General features: G+C 40.8%; 1 protein-coding gene and 1 long non-coding RNA gene across 5 annotated transcripts; one reads left to right on the top strand and one right to left on the bottom strand.

The window, feature by feature from the left end:
* The first annotated feature begins 6,290 nt into the window (after nt 1-6,290).
* LOC126385563 (uncharacterized) lies at nt 6,291-23,697 on the top strand. The gene is made up of 4 exons (XR_007569424.1): nt 6,291-6,392; nt 7,555-7,676; nt 8,223-8,318; nt 21,354-23,697. It is a non-coding gene; the product is annotated as an uncharacterized LOC126385563 (long non-coding RNA).
* LOC126385525 (period circadian protein-like) lies at nt 9,766-19,947 on the bottom strand. Of its 4 annotated transcripts, none has more exons than XM_050037287.1 (4): nt 19,794-19,947; nt 17,172-17,297; nt 11,940-12,305; nt 9,766-10,534 (listed from the first exon to the last, which is right to left on the bottom strand). In XM_050037287.1, the coding sequence occupies exons 2-4, from the start codon at nt 17,215-17,217 to the stop codon at nt 10,491-10,493; spliced, it is 456 nt and encodes a 151-aa protein (XP_049893244.1). In that variant the 5' UTR covers nt 17,218-17,297; nt 19,794-19,947; the 3' UTR covers nt 9,766-10,490. The 4 variants fall into 4 exon arrangements, with proteins under 4 accessions (XP_049893244.1, XP_049893263.1, XP_049893268.1 ...); XM_050037306.1 differs by having other exon boundaries at nt 17,172-17,294; nt 19,794-19,946; XM_050037311.1 differs by lacking the exon at nt 19,794-19,947 and adding an exon at nt 17,879-17,948 and having other exon boundaries at nt 17,172-17,262.
* Nucleotides 23,698-24,930: the final 1,233 nt, after the last annotated feature.

Here is a 24,930-nt window from a genome sequence, read left to right as displayed (position 1 = left end):
GTTAAACATGCCTGGAGCTGGATACAATTATAATGTGCTGTGACAACTTCTCCATGTTTTTAGCCACGATCCAGGTTTTTAACAGCGTTTAACCCGACCTGTGGGAACGGTTGACCAAGTGGGTACAAAATAGTGGCTTAAGTTAGCTAATGTTAGCTAGTAATGTTACCCAGTAAATCAGCCTGACAGCGGTGCATCCATATACGGACTTGAAATATTGAGGACAGTTATACTCAAGCACATTTACAAACCTGTCCAAAATCAAGATGGCAGTCATTTCAGTCGTGGACCCAACTGCACACAAAATAGTTATTGCCCACTGGACTCCTGTATGCTCTCATCAGCTCACCATGTAACTTTAAATTAGGAGCTCTGGAGGACAAGGTCATTTGTAACGACACACATTCTCACTCCAACCTCGTCACATATTGACGTTTGGTCATAGACTGTCCACGTCCAGATACAACGTTCTGGGACGCCGTGTCAACTTCAGCCTGTTACATGCATCATCTGTTTTCAAAATACACTTCCATTTTTACAGGAAATGTACCATTTACATACAGTCTCTTTGAAAATAAATGCACTACTTCAGTACAACGCAAATTGACGTTTTAACGTTATGTGGATAGGTTTAGGAAAAAGAGAACAGGGTTTAGCTTTAGAATCTTACGGGACACAAACACTGCTCTTCCAGGTGAAAGTCAGTGGTTGTTGGACTCATCCAACAGGCTGCCAGGCGTCATTAAACTATAACGGCAACCGGCCGCGTATCATACTGACGTTAAAGGACGCCGTTTTTCTTTGGTTTCTGATGCCGCAAGTCCCTGCCCAAGCGGCAGATTTCGACGACTTTGGAGAGAGACTGGGCTCGCAGGTTCAGCCAACCCCTTCATTTTCCTCTATTTTCAATTCACGCAGTAAATGAATTTATCACTTCCTGCCCTCCATCTGAATTTCTTGCGTCATGAAAGTCATAAGCTATTGGATGTATGCATTTGTAATTGTATTATTTGTTGAGACAAAAACAAAAATATCAACCGTAACTATGGAGCTGGAGGAAGAGTCAGGGGATCACCAAAGTCCGTATGTGTCCTCTGAAGATCATGACTGTGTGTATAAAATTTCATGGCAATCCATCCACTAGTGAATATGTTGGACCGTGTAAGTGACATTGCGAGAGCTGTGCTTCTAGCATAGCTTAAAATATATGAGGTCAAATCAAACTTTTGACTTAATTATCCGTGATTTATCATGAGATATGACGTCTCAGTGTTGATGTAACAGCAAAGACCTCCACATTAAATCAACCAAACTTCACAATATTTTCAAATACATTTTAATCGAATGGCTAGTGTCTGATTATTAATACCCAAAACCCTGGTATGCACGGCTAACATGGCATTAATCCCACTGACTGTGTGTATCTAAACTATAACAGTGTTGTTGGAGCAGCACAGTTAGTGTTGTAACACTCAGCTCTGCTCAGATAACTTTATCTTTTCTCTTCACAAATTGGCCTCCTCGCTCACAGATCAGTTGTCTCAGCCACAGAAACCTAATCACACACACATGCGTGCACGCACACACACACACACACAACCCTGTACATCTGCCCTTGTGAGGACACTCATTGATATAATGCATTCCCCTGATCTACACCTTATTCTAACCTGAACATTACACCCAGTCTGAACCCTCAAACAGGCCTTTGAAAGTCCACACTCTCCAAAAATCTCCTCACCTTCAAGGTCTAAAACTCAAATTGGTTCCCACAAAGATAGATATATAAGTACACACACACACACACATATGCACACTGTCCCTCTGGCTCCCATGCACACCATATGGGCTGATCACACAGCTCAGGGGATTAACAGTAATTTGCCTGCATGGGAGCAGAGCTGTTTTCAGTGTTGTAACCAGGCACTCTCTGTGTTGACACTTTCATAGCTAATGACCATATCGTGAAACTGTGAAGGCCTCATGAAGGCTGAAGTCCACTTTACAGTGCGGCCGTGACATCACAGGAGTTTCGCCCAGTGGGTACCTCACCTTAAGGAATTACACCAAAGTCATGTCTTTGTCTTTAGATGTGATGTAATAAGAAAATTGTATCATTATCTATATTTATCTACTGACCACAGAACAAACTCCAATACCAACAATATAACTGTAGTGGTTTATCTATTTACCACTAAATAATATGAAATTAAATATAAAGATAGATTATGGAAGTGGGAAAATAGCCTTGGATTTATAACTCACCAACACACTTATTCTGTTTTTGGGATTAAATATTATTTTTAAAGGCTTTATTTATATGAAATGAATATGATTTATGAAACATTTTGATCTGTTTTCATTTTTTAACTTCTAAACTTGCCCTGTGCCAAAAAACAGCCTCGGTCCAGACAAGAATTCACAACTTTAAACATTTAAAAAATGTGTTAAAATCCTTAAAAACCTAAAACTTTACTGTTAAACTTTACTGTTATAATCGTCTTTGTTTTAAAATATTCTTTTTAAATGAAAATGTTGGTCCTTTTTTTGTTAACGCCGTCAGAGTTCTACAAATGCAGCATTTAATCAGGCATAAAAAGGGCTAGCTATGTCCCAAGGACTCCTGTCTCACTTCCTGGTTTCCAAAAAATCAGGAATGCTGCTCAAATACTGGTGAGCTTCCTATTTTATGATCAGTTAATTGAATAATATTGCTATCGAGTGTGTCTCAACCATAACAGGTCATCTCTGTAGCCCTTCTAAATCAAAACTAAAAAAGAATTATGTTGGAAATGTGAGTGTTTTGAATAGCATTAAGAGAACTTTTAATAACCTGAACAGTGTTTTTCCACTTCCTCCCACTGTTTAGAGGCTGTCCTCAACCTCAGCAGGCGATTGGTTGACATGGGAGGGTCGTCAGCTGATTAAGCTCACTAAAGCTGACTCATGCATACACTTTCCTTTTGGTTTGTCCTCTCACTGCCCCCATGGTGTGTTAACCATGCACTGCTGACATTGCTGATCTTTGGGTGAGTATAGCTGCACAGGTTTGTAGGAGCTGTGTTTCACCTTTATAGAGTGAAGTAGTTGACTGACCAAGTTTGTTGTTTTGCTTAGCGATGCTGATGCAAAGATCCTAATTCATGCCTTTGCTTCATGCACACTTCATTTTTGAAATGATTTGTTGTCAGGCCTGCAGTGTGTTAGACGAGTACCAAAAGTCTTGAAATGGTTCTTGAGGCTAAAACTAGAAAATCTGACTATTAAAGCCATTTTAGCTTCCCTTCATCTGCCCCCTATCCATGTCAGGTCAGACTTTAAGGTGCTTCTGATGAATTTTAAAAATATAAACGGTCATGCCCCATTTTTGCCATTTCAGAATTAAAATGTCTACCAACGAGTAGGCCTATGTTATATCCTCCTGAGACCCCGTGTCCTCATATGTGGACATCACATTTTGGTTTTGCTGCACCTTGTACTTTATTCTACTTAACTTAGACCTGTTGTCCTCATTCGTGGACACTTTTTTGTGCCATCTAGTGGTAGTAAGAGCACAATACACTAATCCATGTAAAAACAAGATGGCAGCCATCTCTGCCAAGTCAGTCGAGACATACCCGCCTGCAGCCTGCAATTAGGGACGGGGTTAAACGTCGATTGTGATTGGTTGAAAGTCGAATCTGGGCGGGGTTAAACATTGATTGTGATTGGTTGAAAGTCGAATCTGGGCGGGGTTAAACATCGATTGTGATTGGTTGAAAGTCGAATCTGGGCGGGGTTAAACGTCGACTGTGATTGGTCGCTAGCAGTGTCTCGCCGTTTACTTGTTTACAGGCGAAAGAGAAGAGGAAATGTAAAACGTAAGTGTCACATTATATTTTTGTTCATATATTTTCTCATAGTTACATTACACAGTTGGACTAAGGTTAATGTAGAGCTGAATTTAGGATATTATCTACACTACGGAGCATATTTTAGTGTAATAGTGTTGCACTTGGCTTTGGTAGTCAGTCCAATGTGATGTTACTGTAACTACGGTGCGAGTATTTCACTCGCATTTGCCCCTAAAAATAGATATGTGCGAACGTATAATGTATGAATGTTTAACAGCACATTAGTTTCACAGAAAAGATTAAGAAATGCCGCCAAGCATCAGCACACTGCTAACTGTAGCCTTAGTTTGTGCCTCACAGAGCTGCTGGTAACGTTAACTTGGCGTTAGCAAGCAGACAGCAGAGAGGCGACGTCATGCAAATAAACCAAAGATTTATTTTTTTCTGTAGCAGTAAACACATGGGCTGATAACAAATGTGTTAACTAACTGTGCTAAAGCTTACAAGATATTCAGGACTGGGGACGATAACATTAACATGATGAACGTTAAGTTAGCTCAGGTACAACACAGGTACCGCACAGAAACTTTTACAAAGGGCCATAAATCTGCTTGTAGTGACTGTCAAATCGCCAGCGGACGGTGTTTCCAGTGCGGACACGGAGAGGCTCCAGGGTGAAGTTGCCTTCACCCGCCTGCCACAGGCTGAGCAGCCTGGGAGTCGATGGGTAAAGGCAACTTCACCCTGGAGCCTCTCCGTGTCTGCTCAGCCTGTCAGGCTGCACAAGCACCACCCTCAAATGCTAACCAAGACTATAAACAGTTCTATAACATAACCTCAAGCATAACTCCTTGTTTGAAACATACAATTAGACTAGAAAAGTCGATTCACCGTACACAAGGAGGCTGAATTGCTTCTTATTTTATTAAATCTTCTAGGCTGCAGCTGTACTGAATCCAATCAGCAAGGTGAACAGCCTGCGGAGTCCACACCTGCTGAGTAGGCCTATACCATGTATGGTCATGTGTTAAACAACACACAATCTGTACAAACAGTTAAATATATCACATCTCACTCAAATTACAACAACGATTTCATATAATAAATGTCTAAATCCCTACATCAAGGTGAGGGTGAGGGAGCAGTGAAAGGGGAGGAAGGAGTACTGTCTTTCCTCTTCCTCAATCCTGGACAGGATTGGACATGGTATAGGCCTACTCAGCAGGTGTGGACTCAGCAGGCTGTTCATCTTGCTGATTGGCTTCAGTACAGCTGCAGCCTATTTAAAATCACCTGTGCAATGGACTATGTAACAAACCTGATAAAGCCATGGGCGAAACGCGTTGTTTTGAAGACTGTTCGGAAGATTTAATAAGATAAGAAGCAATTCAGCCTCCTTGTGTGCGGTGAATCGACTTTTCTGATCTACTTGATGTCTCCTGCCATCACCTGCACCAAGGACTGAGAGTGCTGTGCACGGGGCATTTACTTTGGAATACAATAGCCTACTTGTGAATATTTTGTTAAAGAAACTGTTTAGTTCAGCTGCTTGAAAACTTCAACTGCAAGTTACGGCTAACGTTAGCTAGTTTGTTTGTTGATAAGCCACCAGCCTGAAAGGCTGATTGTAGAGATTAGTGCCTTGCAGGCTGGTTAGATGATTTCATATTCTATAATTTTCATTATTCAGTTAGCTGCCTTCAAGGCTGATTGTAGTGACTAGCCTGCAAGGCACTAATCTCTACGATCAGCCTTGAAGGCTGGTGCCTTATCAACAAACTAGCTAAGCTAATGTTAGCAGTAACTTGCAGTTGAAGTTTTCAAGCAGCTGAACTAAACAGTTTCACAAGTAGGCTAATTGTATGTTTCAAACAAGGAGTTATGCTTGAGGTGATGTTATAGAACTGTTTATAGTCTTGGTTAGCTATAATTTGAACACAAAAACTAGCTCTTGTTTGCTAGGCTTTCAAACGATGCTGCTCGAATTGATGCCTGGTGAGCTGATTGGTTGTGCTCTAGCTCGCGATCTGATTGGCTGCTCAGCCTGTCTGGCTGCTCAGCCTGACAGGCTGCTTTGCCTGACAGGCTGCTTTGCCTGACAGGCTGAGGATCTTTGTCCGATGTCAGGCTGCTCTGCCTGACATCGGACAAAGATCCTCTGAGAAAGACGGTTCAATCTGCTCTGCCGCCGGGAACGAGCCGTGAGACAAAGATCCTCTCTAGTAAGAGGGTTCACTTTGTCGCAGGGTCCAGAATCTTTAAAGTATTCTAGGATTTAGGATTTCAAGGATTCTGGGATATAGGATTTGTCTTTTTGTCTTTTTCTTGGCCAGCCAGCAACTGAATCCAGCTTATGTAGAAGAAATATCTTTTTTTTTCTTTCAGATTTGTTAAAACATATATTCTATCACAGTATTAGAGATGTAATCTTGTATATTTGTAACCTGCTGTAGGAGCACTGGGTGGTGGAGGAGCAGTGATGCTGCAGGACCACTGTGTGAGAGAGGACGCTGCAGATAAGTGCTGAGTCGACCTTGGTGAGACTTAAAACTTAACAAGGTGTGTTTCAAGTAGTTCCAGAGATAAGGAATCATACTTAATATGTATTACACTGCATTTTATATTAATTATATAAGTAATTATATTGAATATATAATAAGACATACAGTGTTGGGCAAGTTACTTTGAAAATGTAATACATTGCATATTACCAGTTACCGTTATTATAATATTAATAGGCATTATAAAATAGAAGAGGGTCATGTTGTTTCATAACAGCTAATTAAAGCACAGAGAGCTTTAATTACAGTTCATTAACTTACAAATCCAGTAGTGGCCGATATTGCATAGTCTAATGAAGGCTCTCCTCTGGAGTGCAGATCTGACCGATTCACGCATTCACATACAGTGGTTACAACTTTGTATTAAAATCCCCTGCTTATATAAATAACAGTGTGATGATATTAAACAATTAAATAGCCTAGACCTTTTCAAATAAAGAGATAACTGTGGACACAGGGACGACCAGACACAGGATCAAAGTCTGATAACTTATGAGATAGGGATGAATATTTGAGGGCCTGTCAAATGAAACACAGTAGGCAAATGCTGAGTTTAGCACAACAAAAGGAAATTGGCTTGCCAGTTAGTCACTATGACTAGTGCAAATTAATACACCAGAGCTGGTAGACCCACCTGCTGGTTTCCAGTGTGCTGATCAGTTACAACAGCACCCAACACTGAAATATAAGTAAACATTTTAAGGAATTATACTGCAGTGATGCTACTTAACATGTATACAATCATTACATATCCATGAGACAACTTCAAACAAATGCAATTAAAACTGATGCCACTTGTCATACTTGTGCCTTATCTCACAAGGCAACGTCAGACCCAGGCATATGCAGTATCTCACATAAGTGAGTACACCCCTCCCATTTTTGCAAATATTTCATTATATCTTTTCATGGGACAACACTATAGAAATAACACTTTGATATAACTTAAAGTAGTCAGTATACAGCTTGTATAGTAGTATAGATTTACCTTCCTCTGAAAATTACTCAAAACACAGCCATCAACATCCAAACAGCTGGCAACATAAGTGAGTACACCCCACAGTGAACATGTCCAAATTGTGCCTAAAGTGTCAATATTTTGTGGGCCAGCCATTATTATCTAGCACTGCCTTAACCCTTTTGGGCATGGAATTCACCAGAGCTCACAGGTTGCTTCAGGAATCCTCTCCCACTCCTCCATGATGACATCATGGAGCAGATGGATGTGAAGACACCTTGCGCTACCCCACCTTCAGCTTGAGGATGCCCCACAGGTGCACAGGTGAGTTTAGGGCTGGATACATACTTGGCCAGTCCATCACCTTCACCTTCAGCTTCCTCAGCAAGGCAGTTGTCATCTACCAGGTGTGTTTTGGGTCATTATCATGTTGGAAAACTGCATTGCAGCTCAGTTTCTGAAGGGGGGCGATCATGCTCTGCTTGGAATTCATGTTTCCCTAAATGAACCGAGCTCCCCAGAGCCGGCAGCACTCATGCAGCCCCAAACCATGATGCTGCCACCACTATACTTGACTGTAGGCAAGGGACAGTTGTCTTGGTGCTCTTCACCAAGGTGCCACACATGCTGAAAGAGCACCATGACCTCATCAAAGTTCACCTTTTGTTACTGTTTTGATTTAAAGACTCCTCTCTCCTAAGTTTGGGTGACTTTGGAACGTCTTCGTCCTCCAGGAGATCTCTTTCGCCTTTCTCCATTTTCTCTGTTCTCTGTCTCTCCCTCTGTGGGTTTGTGTCTTCGTCCTATCTGTGTGAATGGCGTGCATGAGCTTTGCCTCTGGTGTGTTTGTTTAGTTTCTCCTCTCCACAGGTCTCCATGGTGGAGAGGGGGTCACGTGGCCCAGGTCCATCTGTTTGCCGACACCTGGAAGTTGATTGACGTCATCCCGGATCCAATCTTCATATGGTAACTGTCTATCACTTTCACATCCTGATTGTCCAGACTGTAAATTTACTTTGTTGGTCTCCTCTGCACACACTGCATATTGCATTACTGTCCTTCTGGATAAACAAAATTGTGAATAACCTACAGTTATAAATCAATATTATCATCAATGTCACTGTGCTTTTTTACCGACATGTTACACCCCGAATCTTGAGCAAATAGTGGAATCTTTACAAACTATATTTTACCTAGCCCTTCCCTTGTTTTATAACAGCTGTCACCAACTATATAACACCATAGTCTCTAAAATATTGATTATAACAAATTAGAATTTTACCAATCGTTAAATATTAACTCACCATCAAATATTGGAGGTACCTACATGTTTTCTCACACTGATGGTTAAGAATTATTTTTAGCTCCACTAATCAATTTTTAAATTAACCAGAACCAGGGGCATAAATATAGACAGTGCAAGATGTGTTCAGCGAAAGACAAGTGTTTGTCTGAGAATGCTGCGAGTTATAGTGAATCCGATTTGTGTACTTGCAATTGACAATGTCTCTATTAAGGCATGTTTAATGTGTGTTTAATGTGTGTTTTGAATCAACTAAACTTCACAGTAAACTTCACAGTAAACCCCACCGTCGACTAGTGTTTTGGAGGTGTAACTGCAGAGTGACACGAACACACCAACGCACAAGTATAAATGCTCACAATGGTGTAGGCGACATCCGTAGGTTGTGGTGTAGGCTCTGCATAGAGCTGGTGCACCAGTATAAATCCGCCTCTAGTACTAAGTGTTTGGTGTTTGCAGCTGGGCAGACTCTCACAACAGTCCAGATGCAGAGCTCGCACTCCTGCAGCAGCAACTACAGCCCATACAGTCTGTGGATTGTTAAAGTAGAGCGCCGTGTATTTGATGGAGTTGGCAGTTCAGTGTGCTGAGATGGAAGGAAGATGCATTCAACTCCTGACTAATTCAGAGCAAAGCTATATTAAATTTTGACCACTACATTATTAGTAGCTCTACTGACAAGATTTTTACCAATACAATGACAACTGAGCAAACTCCATCTGTGAGAGGTGCATGAAAGTTCAGTAAAAGGCAGGAAAATTGCCCATAATTTAAGATTATTTTCCTTGTACTTCTATTTCCAATCACAAGAATGAACTTTTACATTTTATCAGCATTATGAAGCGCTGAGCTGAGACCAGTTTGTCTAAAATGAGATGGAAAGTTTCATTATCGTATGCTGCAAACACTCATTTAAGACGACACACAACATATATACCGTAACGTCATCACACTCATTATATGAACAAACAACTCAAGTTTGCAAGGAAGTACTTATATAATGCACACCTGGACTTTCCCCACACAGCTTGAGCTACTGTTGCTTCATTACATCTTGTTTATAAAGATGTAATATTATGTCACAGACATCAGTCAAGAGAAAGATGGGAAACAGTTATTTATTAAATGTATTGAGTGATTTCAAAGCCTTTCCTCTGAATACAGGGAATACAGAATTTGGGTTCAAAAGCCCAGTTAATGATAAGAAAATAAACTACATCTTTAAAAATGTCTGTATTAATTTACAAAGTTTCTTTTTTTTAAGAAAGCAGACAATTTTTCTTAATCTTTAAAATCTAGTGACAATTTATTTTTATCTGAAACCTCAGGAGCTGCACAGGCTCCACAACTACCGTCATAAAAAATAAAAAAAGTTATTATAAAATCTGGCTCGTTATCGTTAGCTACCCTAAATATTGAAATCCAAAAGACCACAATTATGACACATAAAGTACATTCATTATTTTAAATCAAACACTCCATTAGTCAAGGACTGTCCATTCAATTTAAAAGTGCAGCTTATTATTTTACTGCCATTAAAGACAACGACATGAAAATATGATAAAATATATTTTCTATCACAACCAAAAGTTTTTGATCAACTAAAGATTACTACCGGACTCTCAGCCAGACAATCAAAATAACAGAGCAAAGTTCATATTAACTTTTCTGTCTTCCTCTGGGCCCATATCATCATCATATCATAGCCACTGTCATATTCTGATTTGAGCCTTTCAGACAAAAGGACATTTTATTGTCCAGTTAACAGCATCAGGATGAAATGTTTTAGTTTACAATCCATAACCATTTACATTCTTGTTTGCCAATAACTGGTCTCAGATCTTCCCCATGTACTTCAGCCCACCAAAGATACCACCACCTGAAAACAGAGAGAATAGACGCTTTTTAATGATCAGTTTAAACCTGCTTACTTGTGTTCCTGTGTTACACACTCAAAATGTGATTAGAATTACAACCCCAATATCAAAGAAGTTTGGACGCTGTGCAGATTTGTAGCACCATATTCTTGGCCCCATGGGTAAGCAGTCTCTGTGGAACGCCCTTCCTGTCATGATCCATGTCTCTTTCCCTTTCCTTTCTTTCTTTCTTTTCTTTTTTGGAGCCCTTATTTCCCTTTCATGGGTGAAAGACTCGAGCAGCATAAGCAGTCACTTACTCGGCTTCAGCTGAGTTTAGAGACAAATCCTAGTGCAGGGACAGACTATACATTTTGTGCCTTTAAGGGGTGAGAGGGGCCTCAGAAAGCTATCACTATTTTTTTATACAAAGTTCGGTCTTTCAACCAATCTATTCGGCCAGTTTTAATCTATTAATCCATTTTCATCTGCTTATTCGAAGCTGGGTCATGGCAAAGCAAGCTGAGCAAAGCAACCCAGACGTCCCTCTCCCCAGCAATGCTTTCCACCTCCTCCTGGGGGACGTGTGGGACGTGCTTGGGACATCTCTAACAGGATGTGCAGAGGGGGCATCCTAAACAAATGCTCGAACCACCTCAACTGACCCCTTTTGACGCGAAGGAGCAGCGGCTGTACTCCGAGCTCCCTCTGGATATCAGCTCCTCACCTTATCTCTAAGGCTGAGCCCAGCCACATATCCAGAGGAACTTATTTTGGCTGTTTCTTTTCGTGATGTAATTCTTTCTGTCACCACCCAAAGCTCATGACCATAGGTGAGCGTTGGGACATGGATGGACCAGTAAATTGAAAGTTTCGGCTTCCGGCTCAGCTCCCTCTTCACCGCGATGGTCCAGTGCAGAGCCTGCATCACTGCACCAAACTGTTGATCCATCTCACGCTCTCACGGGTTGTAGTATTTAACACTTAACAATACAGTAGGAAGTCAAAACTACCTACTGTCTCATAGTTTTGACTTAGCTATCTCAATTATGATTTAGTATCTTATAACTTTGACTGAGAAGGTCAACTGTCTGATTTAGTACCTCCTCATAATTTTGAATTACTGTCTCTAAATTATGATTTTGTACCTCATAATTCTGAGGTTTTTATTTTATTTTATCATTTACAACTTTTATTGTCTTTTCTTGATAAGAATGAGCGTCCATAGATCTGAAACATTAAGTGATAGAACTAATTGTAGTTGTAGTTGTAGACCTACAACCCCAGTTACGTGTGTATGTCCAGATCGGTTGATTCGAACGGGGAAATCTGTATTGATTCAGATTCTAATAATCAGCAAGTGTCAAGGAAACATATCTTCTCCCTGTATTGTTCAATATCAAATCCCCATTATTCTGTTGTACTCACCAACAGCAGCCACCCCAGCGATAGAGCCAATGGCAATTCCGGCTATAGCGCCAGATGTAAGCCCTTCTCCCTCTCCACCCACAGAAGGTGTGGATTTAGTGGGAGCTAAAGTGGTTTTCGTAGTAGTGGCGGTTGTTCCAGTTCCGGCAGCTGTGGTCGATCCAGTTCCGGCAGCTGTGGTCGATCCAGCTGTGGTCGATCCAGTTCCGGCAGCTGTGGTCGATCCAGTTCCGGCAGCTGTGGTTGTTCCAGTTCCAGCTGTGGTAGTGGTGACTGGGCCAGGTGTGGTGGGTTTGGCAGTTGTTGGTTCGGCTGTAGCTGTTGGGGGTGGCTTCATTGTGGTTGACTGTGCTACACACAGGACTGCTGTGTTAATAAAAGCACACAAATAGAAAAGGGTTGAAGGAGAGCCACTAAAATGGTTGCCACATCATAATGAATACGTTTTTTCGACCCTTTGAAATCTGCAATAGAAACAGTCTGCATGTGCCTACATTGGGTTTTTTTTCTTATTTTGATGTCATTTCTTAGAGTATCTTCAAATGCTTCAGATCTCTAAAATCTGTACAACGTAAGCTAAGGACTTAGGTTGTACAACAAGGCACAGGCCCAGGAGCCCAAAGCATCAGGGGCCCCATCGGCCTTCACCTGCAAAATGTGACTCAAAATAAAACGTACCAGGAAGAGGCTCAAAATCAGTGTTAATTCTGTTGACGAAAACTATGACAAAAAATTTTCATCAATGACCTTTTTTCCATGACGAAAATGAGATGATGACAAGTTAAAAATAGATCTTAATAATAAAAACTAAGACAAAATCTGTTTCATTTTCCTTGACGAGACGTGCCGAAAATATTGGTATTGGACCATCTGACACTGAAAGCCAATAACAGCTGTGCTTGTGATTATCTCAAATGCTACATGAGAGACAGGCTGGTAAACTCCTGTAAATATTCTGCGCCAGGATCTTTCTCTAGCCAGGAAACACTCACACCAGAGCATCATCAGCTGTTGGTGCAAGTTGTGAGCTGTAATTCAGCAGTAAATAATCAGCCGTGTGTCCAACTGTGGATGGTGGAACAGTTAAATGCATTTGTGAAGTTTGTTGGTTGCAGCGGTGGCTGTTAGCAGCTAGCACCACATGTTAGCCGCTGAATGGCAGTGAAAGGAGCAAATAGAGAGTTTAAACCTCCAGACTAACATGTTGCAGAAGTTATTTCTCTGCTTCTTAACAGTGAGATGGATAAGTCAGAGTTTACAATGAACCTGGGTACAAATCATAGTTGTCTCAGATTAGTTATTTGTGGTGTCAAAGAATTTGAAAATGCTGCCTGCCTACTTTTGTTTACACAGAATGCGCCTTTTTTGGGGCAATGGGGGGCGTGGGCAAGTAACAAAACGTGTAGCTCAGCGTGTGACGTAAACAGTGACGTGGAAGGGAAGCCGCGGCTAGTCAGTCCTTCGGCGATTCTCTCGTAAGTCGGCCCGTCATCTGACGGTTAATGGCCTCTTCGTTTGCGAAGGCAAGGAGGGCGCACAATTCTTTGTCTCCCCAGTTGCTCATCTTTACAGTGTCTGTCAGGTTTGCGTTTCCCTCTTGCTACTAGCTGCTCACTAATTCCTGCTATCAGCTGTTTCCTGCTCCTCCCACAAGTCATCAACAGCCCCTCCCATTGCGGAAGGCCGACTCATTCTGTTTAAACCAAAAAGGTTCCGCCAATATGACTACCCTACGAGGCGGGAAATTGGGCACCTTGGATCAACTTGCCAATCTGGCTCTGTGTCTAAACGCTCGCAGCTTGCCGGCAAAACGGCCCAACATTCGTCAAAAATCTGGCAGTGTAAAAGGGGCTCTTGAGTCTAATTTCTGATACATGAATTAGCCTCACTGGATTAGTTTAAAGATAAACAAACATATAGAAAACATCATGACTAAAAGTTGACGAAGGCCTCGATCACACAGAAAGCATTTTAGCAGCTGGAGACGTTGAAAAAACTTCAACTCAAAACAGATAAACGCCCCATGTCATCTCTTTTTTTTGTTGTCTTGTTACCCATTGTCCATTCGGATGATTTGAGAGGCGGGCCTTCTGTGGTGGTCACGACAACAAGTTTCCAGTTGGTAAACGATGGTAGAGAAACTGGTGGTAGCGGTTGCTGGATACCCAGAGCTATATTGGCCCGACGATATACAGCAGGTTGTCAAACTGGACACGGGCAGGTTAGAATAAAGAGGCGAGTCCATGTCTGGCAACAGTTAAAAGGCGCAGTTGTTTTTTTTACCCGTGACATTCAATTAAAAAAAGGCAGTGCAGCATGCGATGTGTCATCAGGGCCTAAAATGTCATGAATTTTCATAGCCATAAAGGTTTGGAATTTTCCTCAACTAAAACTAGAATTAAACTCTGAAGGATAAAATTTACTTAAATGTGACCAAAACTAATAAGGATTTTCGTCTCAAGACTAAATATAAAACAGCTGTCAAGAGTAACACTGCATAAAAAAACCCACAAAGAGACACAAAACAACCACAAGGAGACACAGAACCACAACTATGTATTAAAGGTGGTGGGGCCTTTTGTATATCTGTGCCCAGGGGCCCATTGTTTTATAATCCGCCCATGGTAGCAACTATACACAAGCACTGATTTCATCTTAGCTTTTATTTTAAAAAATCTTACCACAGATTTTATGTGCTGCTTTATCAACATCTATAAAATGTATTAATGTAAAGTGTTTTAATTACCACGTGGGAACAACATATTTTATATTATTAATGGGTACAATGTCAAAGCTAATAAACCTAATCTTTGACCCAACGGTGCCATTAAAACAGCTTGACAATGACTGTGACCACCTTTAACAAACACTTAACATTTATCACCCTGAAGCGATGGCCTCTATCAACCTTCGTCTTCTGTCACCAACTTGTCTTTCTTCTCCGGCTGTGTTGAATTATAACGCCAGGTTATAAAGAAATATATTCACTTTCACAGTGAACAAAAGTAAATCAGCTTACTGTGATCATGAAATATTGTTAAAATGTGTGGCATGTCGTGTAATTTCTTTTCATTACGTTCCTCCAGTTATTTATTACATTCCTCTGCCAACGCTATTAAATGGATGACTCATCAAATAAAAGGTTAGCTAATGGTTAAGCCATACAGCAGCTTTTGTATTTCTCACGCCAATAAAAAGTTTTTAATTTCATCCTCAACAAAGAAAGCTCTTTGTCATATCACAGGCATTAAAAATGAGTTAAGAAAGCTAAAGGTGCACATGTCCAACGTCCATTAACCCCTCCGCCACACATTTATTTTCCACTTCCTCCTCACAGTTTATTGTACGTCACATTTTTCCACTTTGGAATATCTTGCTGATTTTTACGACATTTAAGGACAACGTCACTTGAAACGACTAAAGAAGATGTCAGCATCAACCGTCGGCTGATATCTTGTGACTGTTTTGTATTTAGAGATCACAGTAATCTCACTTGTGCTCCTTTAAAGGTAGAGTGTAGGCGGCTCTGAAGCCACATGAGGCTCTTCAGCGTCTCTCCAGTGGCTCCCTGTGTTTTTGACCCCTCCTGCCTACCCTACTTGGACTTTCACCACCTCAACTTTTGTTCCTGTCCTGCTGCATTTCTCCCTGTTAAACTATGATGGCAACCGACCACATATGATGCTGACATTAAAGGACGGCTTTTTCTGTCCGGGTTGGTTAAAAATTGATCAGCAGGTGGCACCTCGTATGGAAGCCACGGCCACTAGCGTATGAATGTGTGTGTGAATGGGTGAATGTGACATATAGTGTGACAGCGCTTTGAGTAGTCAAACAACTGAAAAGGCGCTGTACAAGTGCAGATCCATTTACTATCACCTAAAGAAATTCTTACGTTCTCCAACTATAAAAATGTGTAGGCTATGCACCAAATTAAAAAAGCAGCAAGTTTTAACTAGGGATGAGTGAGTATACCATTATCTGTTTATGTTCATCCAACTAAATTATCTGAATCTGTACTCAGAATGGGCAGAGTTTATGCCAGAAGTGCGTGAATTTTAAAACAAAAGTGAGTTGGGCCTAATCAGAAGTTGTAATTTAGATGGATTGATCAGAAGTTGCAATATTTATTACCTATGAGAAAAGTATTTACAGAATAGCCTCAACAACTGAGCTTCAGATCATTTTTATCACAAATGTAACGGATTAAAGACAGCTACCAAAATTACGATTTTCCTTTATCACAAGTACATATAATACTCGTGAAAGTACATTATCTGTACCAGATACTCATTTTATTCATGTATTCGGCTCAGCCCTTGTTTTAACAATTCGTCGACTAAGATGTAAAATGTCATACGTCAACGGCCTGGTTCTTTTTCCTCTAAATTTTCTAATTTCCTCAGTAGCATTGGCAACAGCAGTCTATAGGATCACTAGCAAGTCTTGCTAAAGTCTCGAAGGAAAAACGGAATTAAATAGTACATGGAGAGATTTTTTGTCTTTCACCACCAACGCTGCAAAGTTAAAGTACCAAATATTCATAAATAGCCCACTGTAGAGGAGCCACCCTGTGGTAAGACATGTTCATGAATGCTCATTTAGACCTGTTATTACTGTTGATAGGCTACTTTACTTAACAGGCTGTGTTAACGCTCAAATTTGTTTGCAGCAAATGGTTCCAGTGATAGTGAATGTAGCTAGCCCCTGGTCTAGTGTGTAGGATTTAGTGACATCTAGTGGTGGTTGAAGAACTGAAACTTGTCAGGTGTGCCAAGCATGTAGGAGAACTATGGTGGACGATGTGAAAATGCAAATGGTCCTCCATGGAAGAGGACCTGCTCTCTATGTAGATATAAACAGCTTGTTCTTAAGTAAAAAATCCACAACGATTCCTATTTTTACAGCCTCGTTTTCAAACTGTATGGTTTGACTAAAATGAATAATGACAGCAATATAGTCCACAATGAGCAGTGCCAAAATCAACCTGCGTAGTTGTCCCTCCATTGTGACATTAGAAAGTGTCACATTTATGTTACAACAACTTGGCAATAAATCTGTTCTTGATAGTTCCTAGTAACTGACCTACATACCTACCATTAATTAATAATTAAATTAAAGCCATTAAACAATAACTGTCTATAAAAACTCTTTGTAAAGGAACCCTTATTAGAATGTGATGGCAAGAGTTCTGTAAAGAGTCTGTATAGTAAATATGGATATTATTTTTACCTGTGCCCAGAAGGCAAAGAGTCAGGACAGGAAGGTTCAGCTGCATCGTCTCAGAGTGTCAGTCCCACAAAAACAGGGAATAAATCAGTGTCTGGAAAGCTGCTCTTTGGATTTTGAGCTGTGCTGCTGGAAACACAAAAGCACGAACATAGTGTTAATACCTATCCAAGCACACGTATAATATGTTCTGGCACCTATCTGCGACATTAGACCTTATCAAACCTTTCTGGGTCACAAACAGGAAATTTAGTCTTAGCCTGTTATTAATTTTACCCACCTCTGTGCTGAAAAAGACAAACTTAGCAGCAAGTAAAATCAACGTGAACTCACTTTGTTGAACTTTTAACTTGCCGAATAGAGTTTACAACCCCATTTTAGGCAGACCCAAATTTATAATTTGCATAAAATGTACAGTGAAAGACACTGATTTACAAATGGAGATATAAAAAAAAGAATATAACTCTCGAGATAATATTTTTTTGTGGTCATATCTAAGAGTTATTACAAGATTATTTACCTGGACTAACAATACAGTCCACGTTTTTTTCCACATAAATGATTCTTACCATGCAGGATGAATAAAATCTGGTACAAAGATAGTTGTATATTTATATTTTTATCTGTGCTGCCTGAAATTTTTTATGTAAAACTCCAGATTTTTTCTAACAGATCTGAGAGAACTTAATGAGGAAAGCTGTGTTACTCACCTGAGAGTCTGTCAATATGACTTTCATCTGTTCCCGTAAGACCAGAGGATATTCTTTTATGATCCCTTTATCACACCAGCCCATCATCTCCAGCCCTCCCATGTTTATGTGTGTGTGTGTTGTAATACATCACCACAGCTCAGCCATAAGGCCCGTATTGATTTTAATATGTTTATTAATGCTTACCACAGGGCTATATTTGGTTTTTATGGCTCAATCACTATTGCGCATTCAGGAGACATTGGTCAGGAAGTACATATCGGCTCCCTGTAATGCGTAAGTGGAGCTGGGAGTGTCGGAGGACGAAGCAGGAGTAGCAGCCTGACAGCAGGCTAAACTGCGAGTGAATATGTGCCATGTGGAAGATTTGACTACTCCACTTCAACTTCAGCAGCCATGTCTTTAACAGGAAGATAAATCATCTATAAAAAAGCAGAGTTGTGGACTGGAATCACAAATTTGATGACTTTAGACCTAATTTGACAAATTTGATAAAGACGTATAACACGACTTGGAGTTTGACTTGACACCAATGACGTGTGGTTTCTCATGGACTTGAGCCTTTTGACTTGATACATTTCCCCCAAGCTCAAAGATGAGCAAGTCGACATTTGAGTCTCCATCTCCACTTTGTTTGAAGTAATCCGTAAGCATCTACTGAAGTCGCAGGAGAAAACGCAGCCTCTTCTAATTCCCAACTCGTCAAATACCACTGCTTCCTCAGTGATTTCAGCATCTGACACCAACGCAAAATGGCACCTTTCGTGGTGGTATGATAGGCTGCCAGGCGGTGTCAGTTTCTAACCAGTGGTGTGGTGATTGACGGGCTTGGTTTACTACTAGGTAGATTGTTTGGTTACTAAAGAGGAAGTGGGTATACCCTTCTATATATTCGAATGCCTTTTTGGCTGATAGGTGGGTATACTGTAAACGCCATAGAAAGAGGTGGATATACCCTGTATACCTGCGTATACCCTCAACTACACGTTTATAATGGCGGATGGTGTGTACTTGAAATGCAGCTGCTGACAACATGATAGAAGGAGCTACAAAGTCTTAAGAGGGCGGGCTGGAGAGGAGGTGGATGGGTCCAACAAACCTGGGACTTTCATTCGAGATCCCATCTTTCACTCCCCCTATGATTGTAAAGCTAATCCATGATGTTTTTTTTCTAACCACATGCTTTTGTTGCACAAGGAAATAAATGTAAATACGAGGTGTTTCGCCGATGTTGTAAGTTTGTTTACAAGCAGAAACTTTACATTTCCTGTGACACAAACAGGTCGAAAATTACAGATGGTAACAACTTCCAACAAACTTGTCTTAATAAATAAATACAAAATTAATAAAGACAAAACATAATGACTTAGGACTTAGGACACAAAACTCAAAGTTTAGGACTTGCATGCAAAGGCTTGAGACTTGTCACCTGCAAAACAATGACTTAGTCCCACCTCTGGAAAAAAAGCTCTCTGTATCTTAGTGGCAACCCATCCTGATTATGTCAGGTATGACGGTGATATGGCACAAACATCAAACTGAGTCTATCTTCATAAGTAAAATGACAGCATTGTTCACTTGCCCAAAATGTTTTCCATTGTCCCGTATGAATTATGACGTTTTTGTCGCAGAAGCAAAAGCAGAAGTGGCACGACATTGTAAACCCTTCTGAATAAAGTTGGAGTGGATGGTTGGCTCAGCAAAGCTTGTGATTTTATGACAAAGGAGACATTGGTTTCACTTAACAATGACCGTCTTTGTTCAGCCTTCACCAAAAAGGCCTAGTTTTTGTGCCTAAACTGAACCAAACTCTTACCATAGTGGCAACAGATCAGAAAACATGAAACATGTATAGCAACACACTATAGACACTAATACACTCAGATACAAGGCCTCAGGTTATAGAAACACTTACAGGGTGAATTGCTCTCCTCTTGCAGTGGCTTCCTTAAGCTTGTCCCTGAGCCAGCAGCACGAGCTAAACTAGCCAGCTAGCATCAGTAGCTGGAGCAATAAAGATTGATCCAACAGGCAGCCTTGCAGAACAAGCTCACTGTCTGAAAGTCCCTCAGTTTGCTCTGCTTGGTGAGCTGCGCAGCAGACTGTAGCTGAAAACACACGGTCACCACAGCACAGCAGCATGTCATTTACATGGATACGGTGTGGAGGAGCCATAGCTGCCAGTTCTTCCCAGTGACCAACCTGCAACAAAAACAGTCCCCTGCAGCCCAGATTTTCCCCACTGATAGCCAGTATACAAGACACTGTTGGCATGGATGTGTAAACTGTATTTTAACACAGTTTGCAGACGGTACATGTGGTGGGGCCCATGGCCCTGGGAACATTGCCTGGCTTTGAAGCCAATTTCATATAGTTGTCAAACGTGGATTTACAAAATGCGGGGTGCATCATGTGATGCCAGGGGGCCCAAAGCACTCTTCCCACTGACTTACATACTCACATTGCTGGGTGAGCAAGCTACATTTGAGTTAAATTATTGCCAAGAATCAGATGAGAGTAATAACACCACTCTCATGTCTACCATGAGCAGCTAGTTAGCGTAGCTTAGCTCAATGAAAGCGAGAGCATTTGCCAAGAATCTTTTCATTAATCAAGAACGAAAGTCGGAGGTTTGAAGACGATCAGATAGCGTCATAGTTCTGACCGTAAACAATTCCAGCTAGCGATCTGGTGGCTTCATTCCTATGACCCGTGGGGTAGCGTCGGGGAAACCAAAGTCTTTGGGTTCCGGGGGGAGTATGGTTTCAAAGCTCAAAGTTAAAGGAATTGATGGAAGGGCACCACCAGGAGTGGAGTCTGCGGCTTAATTTGACTCAACACTCGAAACCTCATCTAGCCCGGACACGGAAAGGATTGACAGATTGATAGCTCTTTCTCGATTCTGTGGGTGGTGGTGTATGGCCGTTCTTAGTTGGTGGAGTGATTGTATGGGTAATTTACATTTACATTTCCTGTGTAAACGGAAGTGTATCTTGAAAGAAAACAACTTGTCACGGTGTCCCAGAACATCAACAACCAACGCATCGAGGGTACCTAGCACGTTGTCTTTGGACATGGAAAGTCCATGGCCAATATGTGATGAGGTTGGAGTGAGAATGTGTTGGTATGGACCCACCCCTGTGGGCAGTTGGCATAGGGCCAATGTGGAACCTGTGCACAATCCTATATAAGGCCCATTTTTCCATCCATTTACTACCCATGTGGGCCCTATGTGCAGATGTTGGCTGGATGCTTCTGTGAGGTGCCAATCCTGGAAAAGACAATTGTGTCCGGCAAAAAGGTGCTTCATTAAATTGTATTCAAGCAACTAACATGCCTGTAGACAATCTGAAAGAATTAAATACAAGAAAGCAAAACAAATACAACAATGTTTTAAAGGGCACAGTTGTGACAGATTTCAGTTTTGATCCGCAGTACCAAAACACTATCTCACAAAATCTGTATTTTCTTTTAGGTTCAGATGGAAAAACCACTGCATGATGATCCGTCATGATTGGATTGGACTGTAATCATCGAGCACATCAGAAATGTACTGGGGAGCCAAACCATTAAGTGCTTCAAAGACTATTAGTAGAATTTTTAAATTGTTTCTGTATAGCACTGGGAGCCACTGAAGTGAGTTAAGTACTGGAGTAATACAGCATGTTTGACTTGAGCTGAAGCCTTGTGATTGCTTTGTTGTTGTTGTTGTTTCCAGCAAACAGTCCAGCAAAAAAGAACTACAGCTGTCTAACCTTGAGATAAATACTCAACTACCCCCCCCCCCTCCCCCTCCCCCCGCCCCTGAATCATTTTGACATTTGAATCTTCTTTGGGTGTTACCTTTAACTGATATAATCATGTCCTAGATATTCAGTTCAATTCAGTAGAGTTTACAAGCTTGTTTATAGGACCGAGATAACCCAGTGAGGAAGAGATGTGTGTCGTCAATGTGTCATCAAAATATAAATGATAAGCTGTATTATATTTACTTTTGATAATGTTGCCAAGCGGAAGCATGCATAAAAAAAAGCAAATGTCCAAGGACTGACCCTGGTGGTACCCCTGAGAAAAAAATCAATTTCAGCAAATTGAATTTGATGATCCTATATTTCACATACATTAGGAAGAAAACCTGTTAGAATAGCCTGATCTTTGTGATTTAAAATACCACAATCACCTGTGTGAAAGGCAGCACTGGGGCCAAGGAAAACTAAAACGGAGATCAGTGTTGATACCTAGCCTCCCAGAAATTACATTTATATAACTACTAATTTGCTTTGCCAGTAACATTCCTACTGGCAGCTTGAGGTTACATTAGCAACTGCGAGCATAACTCATCTCTGAATCTCATACTGAACTGGCAACCTTCGAGTTGCATTGTGGGTAAAGTAGGCAGCAAGTTTTGACCATAGACTGTATATAAAGATGGATGATGCATCTCGACTTCCCACCACTGAACAGAAGTGAAGCTAGAACCTCCTAGATACAGCGGCTACCATCTTGCTCTAGTGACATCATTCGGAGCCAGAGACTGCACAGTAGCGATCTCCTTGGTATCAAGTTTCCTGCCCATACACCAATTCAACCAATGGTGAGCAGCTCCACTGTATGTGAGCACACCAACTGGCTCACACAGTTGTCAATCATGTTGTAAAATTCACATTTTATAGCATAAAATAACTAATTATAACCAAACTTATTAGAAAAACTCACACTTGAACATACAGCAGTGTGATTAAAAAATACTTTAAATGACAGAAACCTTTGAAAATCTTTGGGAAAAATGTATTAGAGTTTTTAGATTGGACATGAGAGAGTGCGCTTTATGAGTTATACTGCCGTCAGGAAACAATACAAATGTTATGGCTTCACTTTTGGGGAGCTGTCATGTCGTCCAACTTTATATACCGTCTATAGTTTTGACAAGAAACTGATAGCTACCTCTGGTTCTGTTGTCTGACAACATCATAGAAGAACGATGCCAAAGTGGCGGAGTATGTTTTTAAGTTATGTTTTTCCGTCACTGGTGTTCTGAGTGTTGGGTTTCCACAACAAACGCACTTTGGTTAAGATTAGGGAAAGGTTGTGGTTTCGGTAAATGTTAAAAAAAAAAAAAAAGTGCATGTCGTGTCTAATGCTTTAAAAGAATTGACAAAACGTATTTGGTTTTTTTCATTCATAGTACATAGACAGAATTTCTAGGAAACACAGAGGGTTGAAAAATGAAGCTAACACGCAAGTGCCAAAAACTGCAGTTCATTAGATGGCCACTTGAGGCTGGCTCCATAACCGAGTCAATCCCCATAGACCCCCATGTTAAAATGCCCAGCTTAACAGCAGAAATAAACATGTTCACAACCTGGTACAAAAAACAGCTTTGGTCCCTACAGCTAATTCCACGTTCATGACAACTGTACAGGGGCTGAATTTTTATTTAACTGTCCCGTTTAAATGTTCCTCCAGAGCTCCATCCTCTCGTCCAAATTTGGTCACATCGAGCACCAATAATCCAAGATGGTGATGACCAAAATGGTAAACTCAAGGCTTCAAAACATAAGTACACAAACCAATGGGTCGCTACATCCATTATTTTGATATAGTCTGTGATCTTAACCCAACTAGCACACGTCAAACACAATGTGTAATCTCATAGACTGTAATGAAAATAACAGGACAGCTGTCTTGATATTTCTGCTATACTGCTGGTGTGTTTTGGAACAGAATGATTCAACTGAGACACACAACTCAGTGAGAATAGGCACCCTCCAGAGATGATAAACACTGCACTGGGACATAGCAACTAATTGTGTTCTACATGACATTCTGCAACTTGATGGGAAGTTGTACTTTGAAAAATGATAAATGCGAACAGGAACAAGAGAAATGTTTACTCGCTGTTTATAAATCAATTAATCCTTGTTGTCCTTTGTATAAAATGTCAATAAACACCTGTCACAATTTCCTAAAATCGAAAGTCTTCCGACTGCTTGATTTGTCTGAGCAACAGTCCAAAACTCAAACGTCATACCCTTATCTCACACAGTAAATTCACAATGCAAATTAATTGGTAAAGTTAAATGAAGCTAAATTGGGCAATTATAAAGTACAGCTGACAAATCTCTTGGCTCACAACACATATTTCCATAATGAACAGCAGCATGACCAAGTTATGGCTTCAGGAAGTCAGTATTTAATCTCAAGACATCTTCGTTTCTAACGTCCACCCTGAAGCTCTGGAACTTTCCATGACTCACAGAGTGCATCCGTGACTTCAGATAAGCTGTAATCACCTGAATATTCCTTGAGTTTCCTTATTGCCACTGTAACCATTATGAGAGCGCGCCAAAGTTTAATTTCTCCTGAAAACACAGAGAGCAGTGAATGTTGCGTGAGTGAATCCAGGGTCATCAGAGCACAGAGATACCTAAGATCAAGGCTTTTCTGACATTCTCAACAATCCACAATGCCACACAATCCTAAGTAAGTAGACATGAATCTGCTGGATCTCCAGTAGCTGAGAACGAGTTAATGAGTAAAGAAACACGGAATCAAACCCTATGTGAGCCAGAGTTCAGTTTCTCTTTGAAGTCTATTTGATTGTTATGGTGAATGTCCTTACTACTTTATGGGATTCGTTGGTGTGGTCATTAAACTCTCTGAATCTTTCAACCCTGTATGATCTCAGAATACCACATGCCTTCTTAGGTCATCAAAACTGATAGATTCACCAAAGGAAATCAATGTGTACATGTGTCATTCAGTCAGAATCAGGCCAGACACTAAAAACATTTTAGAAGACAAACTGGGCCAGGTACAAATATGTGGACTCAATGCTTGGTGGATTCTGTCCTCTGGACCAAATAATACCATAAAAGCAGGTACGGGAAACCAAAATAAAACTCAGTGCCCCGACATAAACACTAGTAAACCTATAAAAACCCAGTGTGACATCAGTTATTAGCTACACATGCTTCCCAGTGTCAAACCACTTCACCATTGCTACTTAGACTGTGCATGTGAGGCCAGTCTAGAAGGAAAAGTTATTATTG

Source organism: Epinephelus moara, chromosome 3 (genome assembly GCF_006386435.1).
Source record: "Epinephelus moara isolate mb chromosome 3, YSFRI_EMoa_1.0, whole genome shotgun sequence".
NCBI classification, from domain to species: domain Eukaryota; kingdom Metazoa; phylum Chordata; class Actinopteri; order Perciformes; family Serranidae; genus Epinephelus; species Epinephelus moara.
This window is presented reverse-complemented; position numbering and strand designations above follow the sequence as displayed.

Excerpts from the sequence above, each read along its gene's own strand:
- LOC126385525 (XM_050037287.1), bottom strand. The coding sequence starts at position 17,217 with ATGCAGCTGAACCTTCCTGTCCTGACTCTTTGCCTTCTGGGCACAG. Across the intron at positions 12,306-17,171 it reads TCTTTGCCTTCTGGGCACAG|CAGTCCTGTGTGTAGCACAG; the intron begins GTAAAAATAATA and ends TTATTAACACAG. Across the intron at positions 10,535-11,939 it reads CGCTGGGGTGGCTGCTGTTG|GTGGTGGTATCTTTGGTGGG; the intron begins GTGAGTACAACA and ends CTCTGTTTTCAG.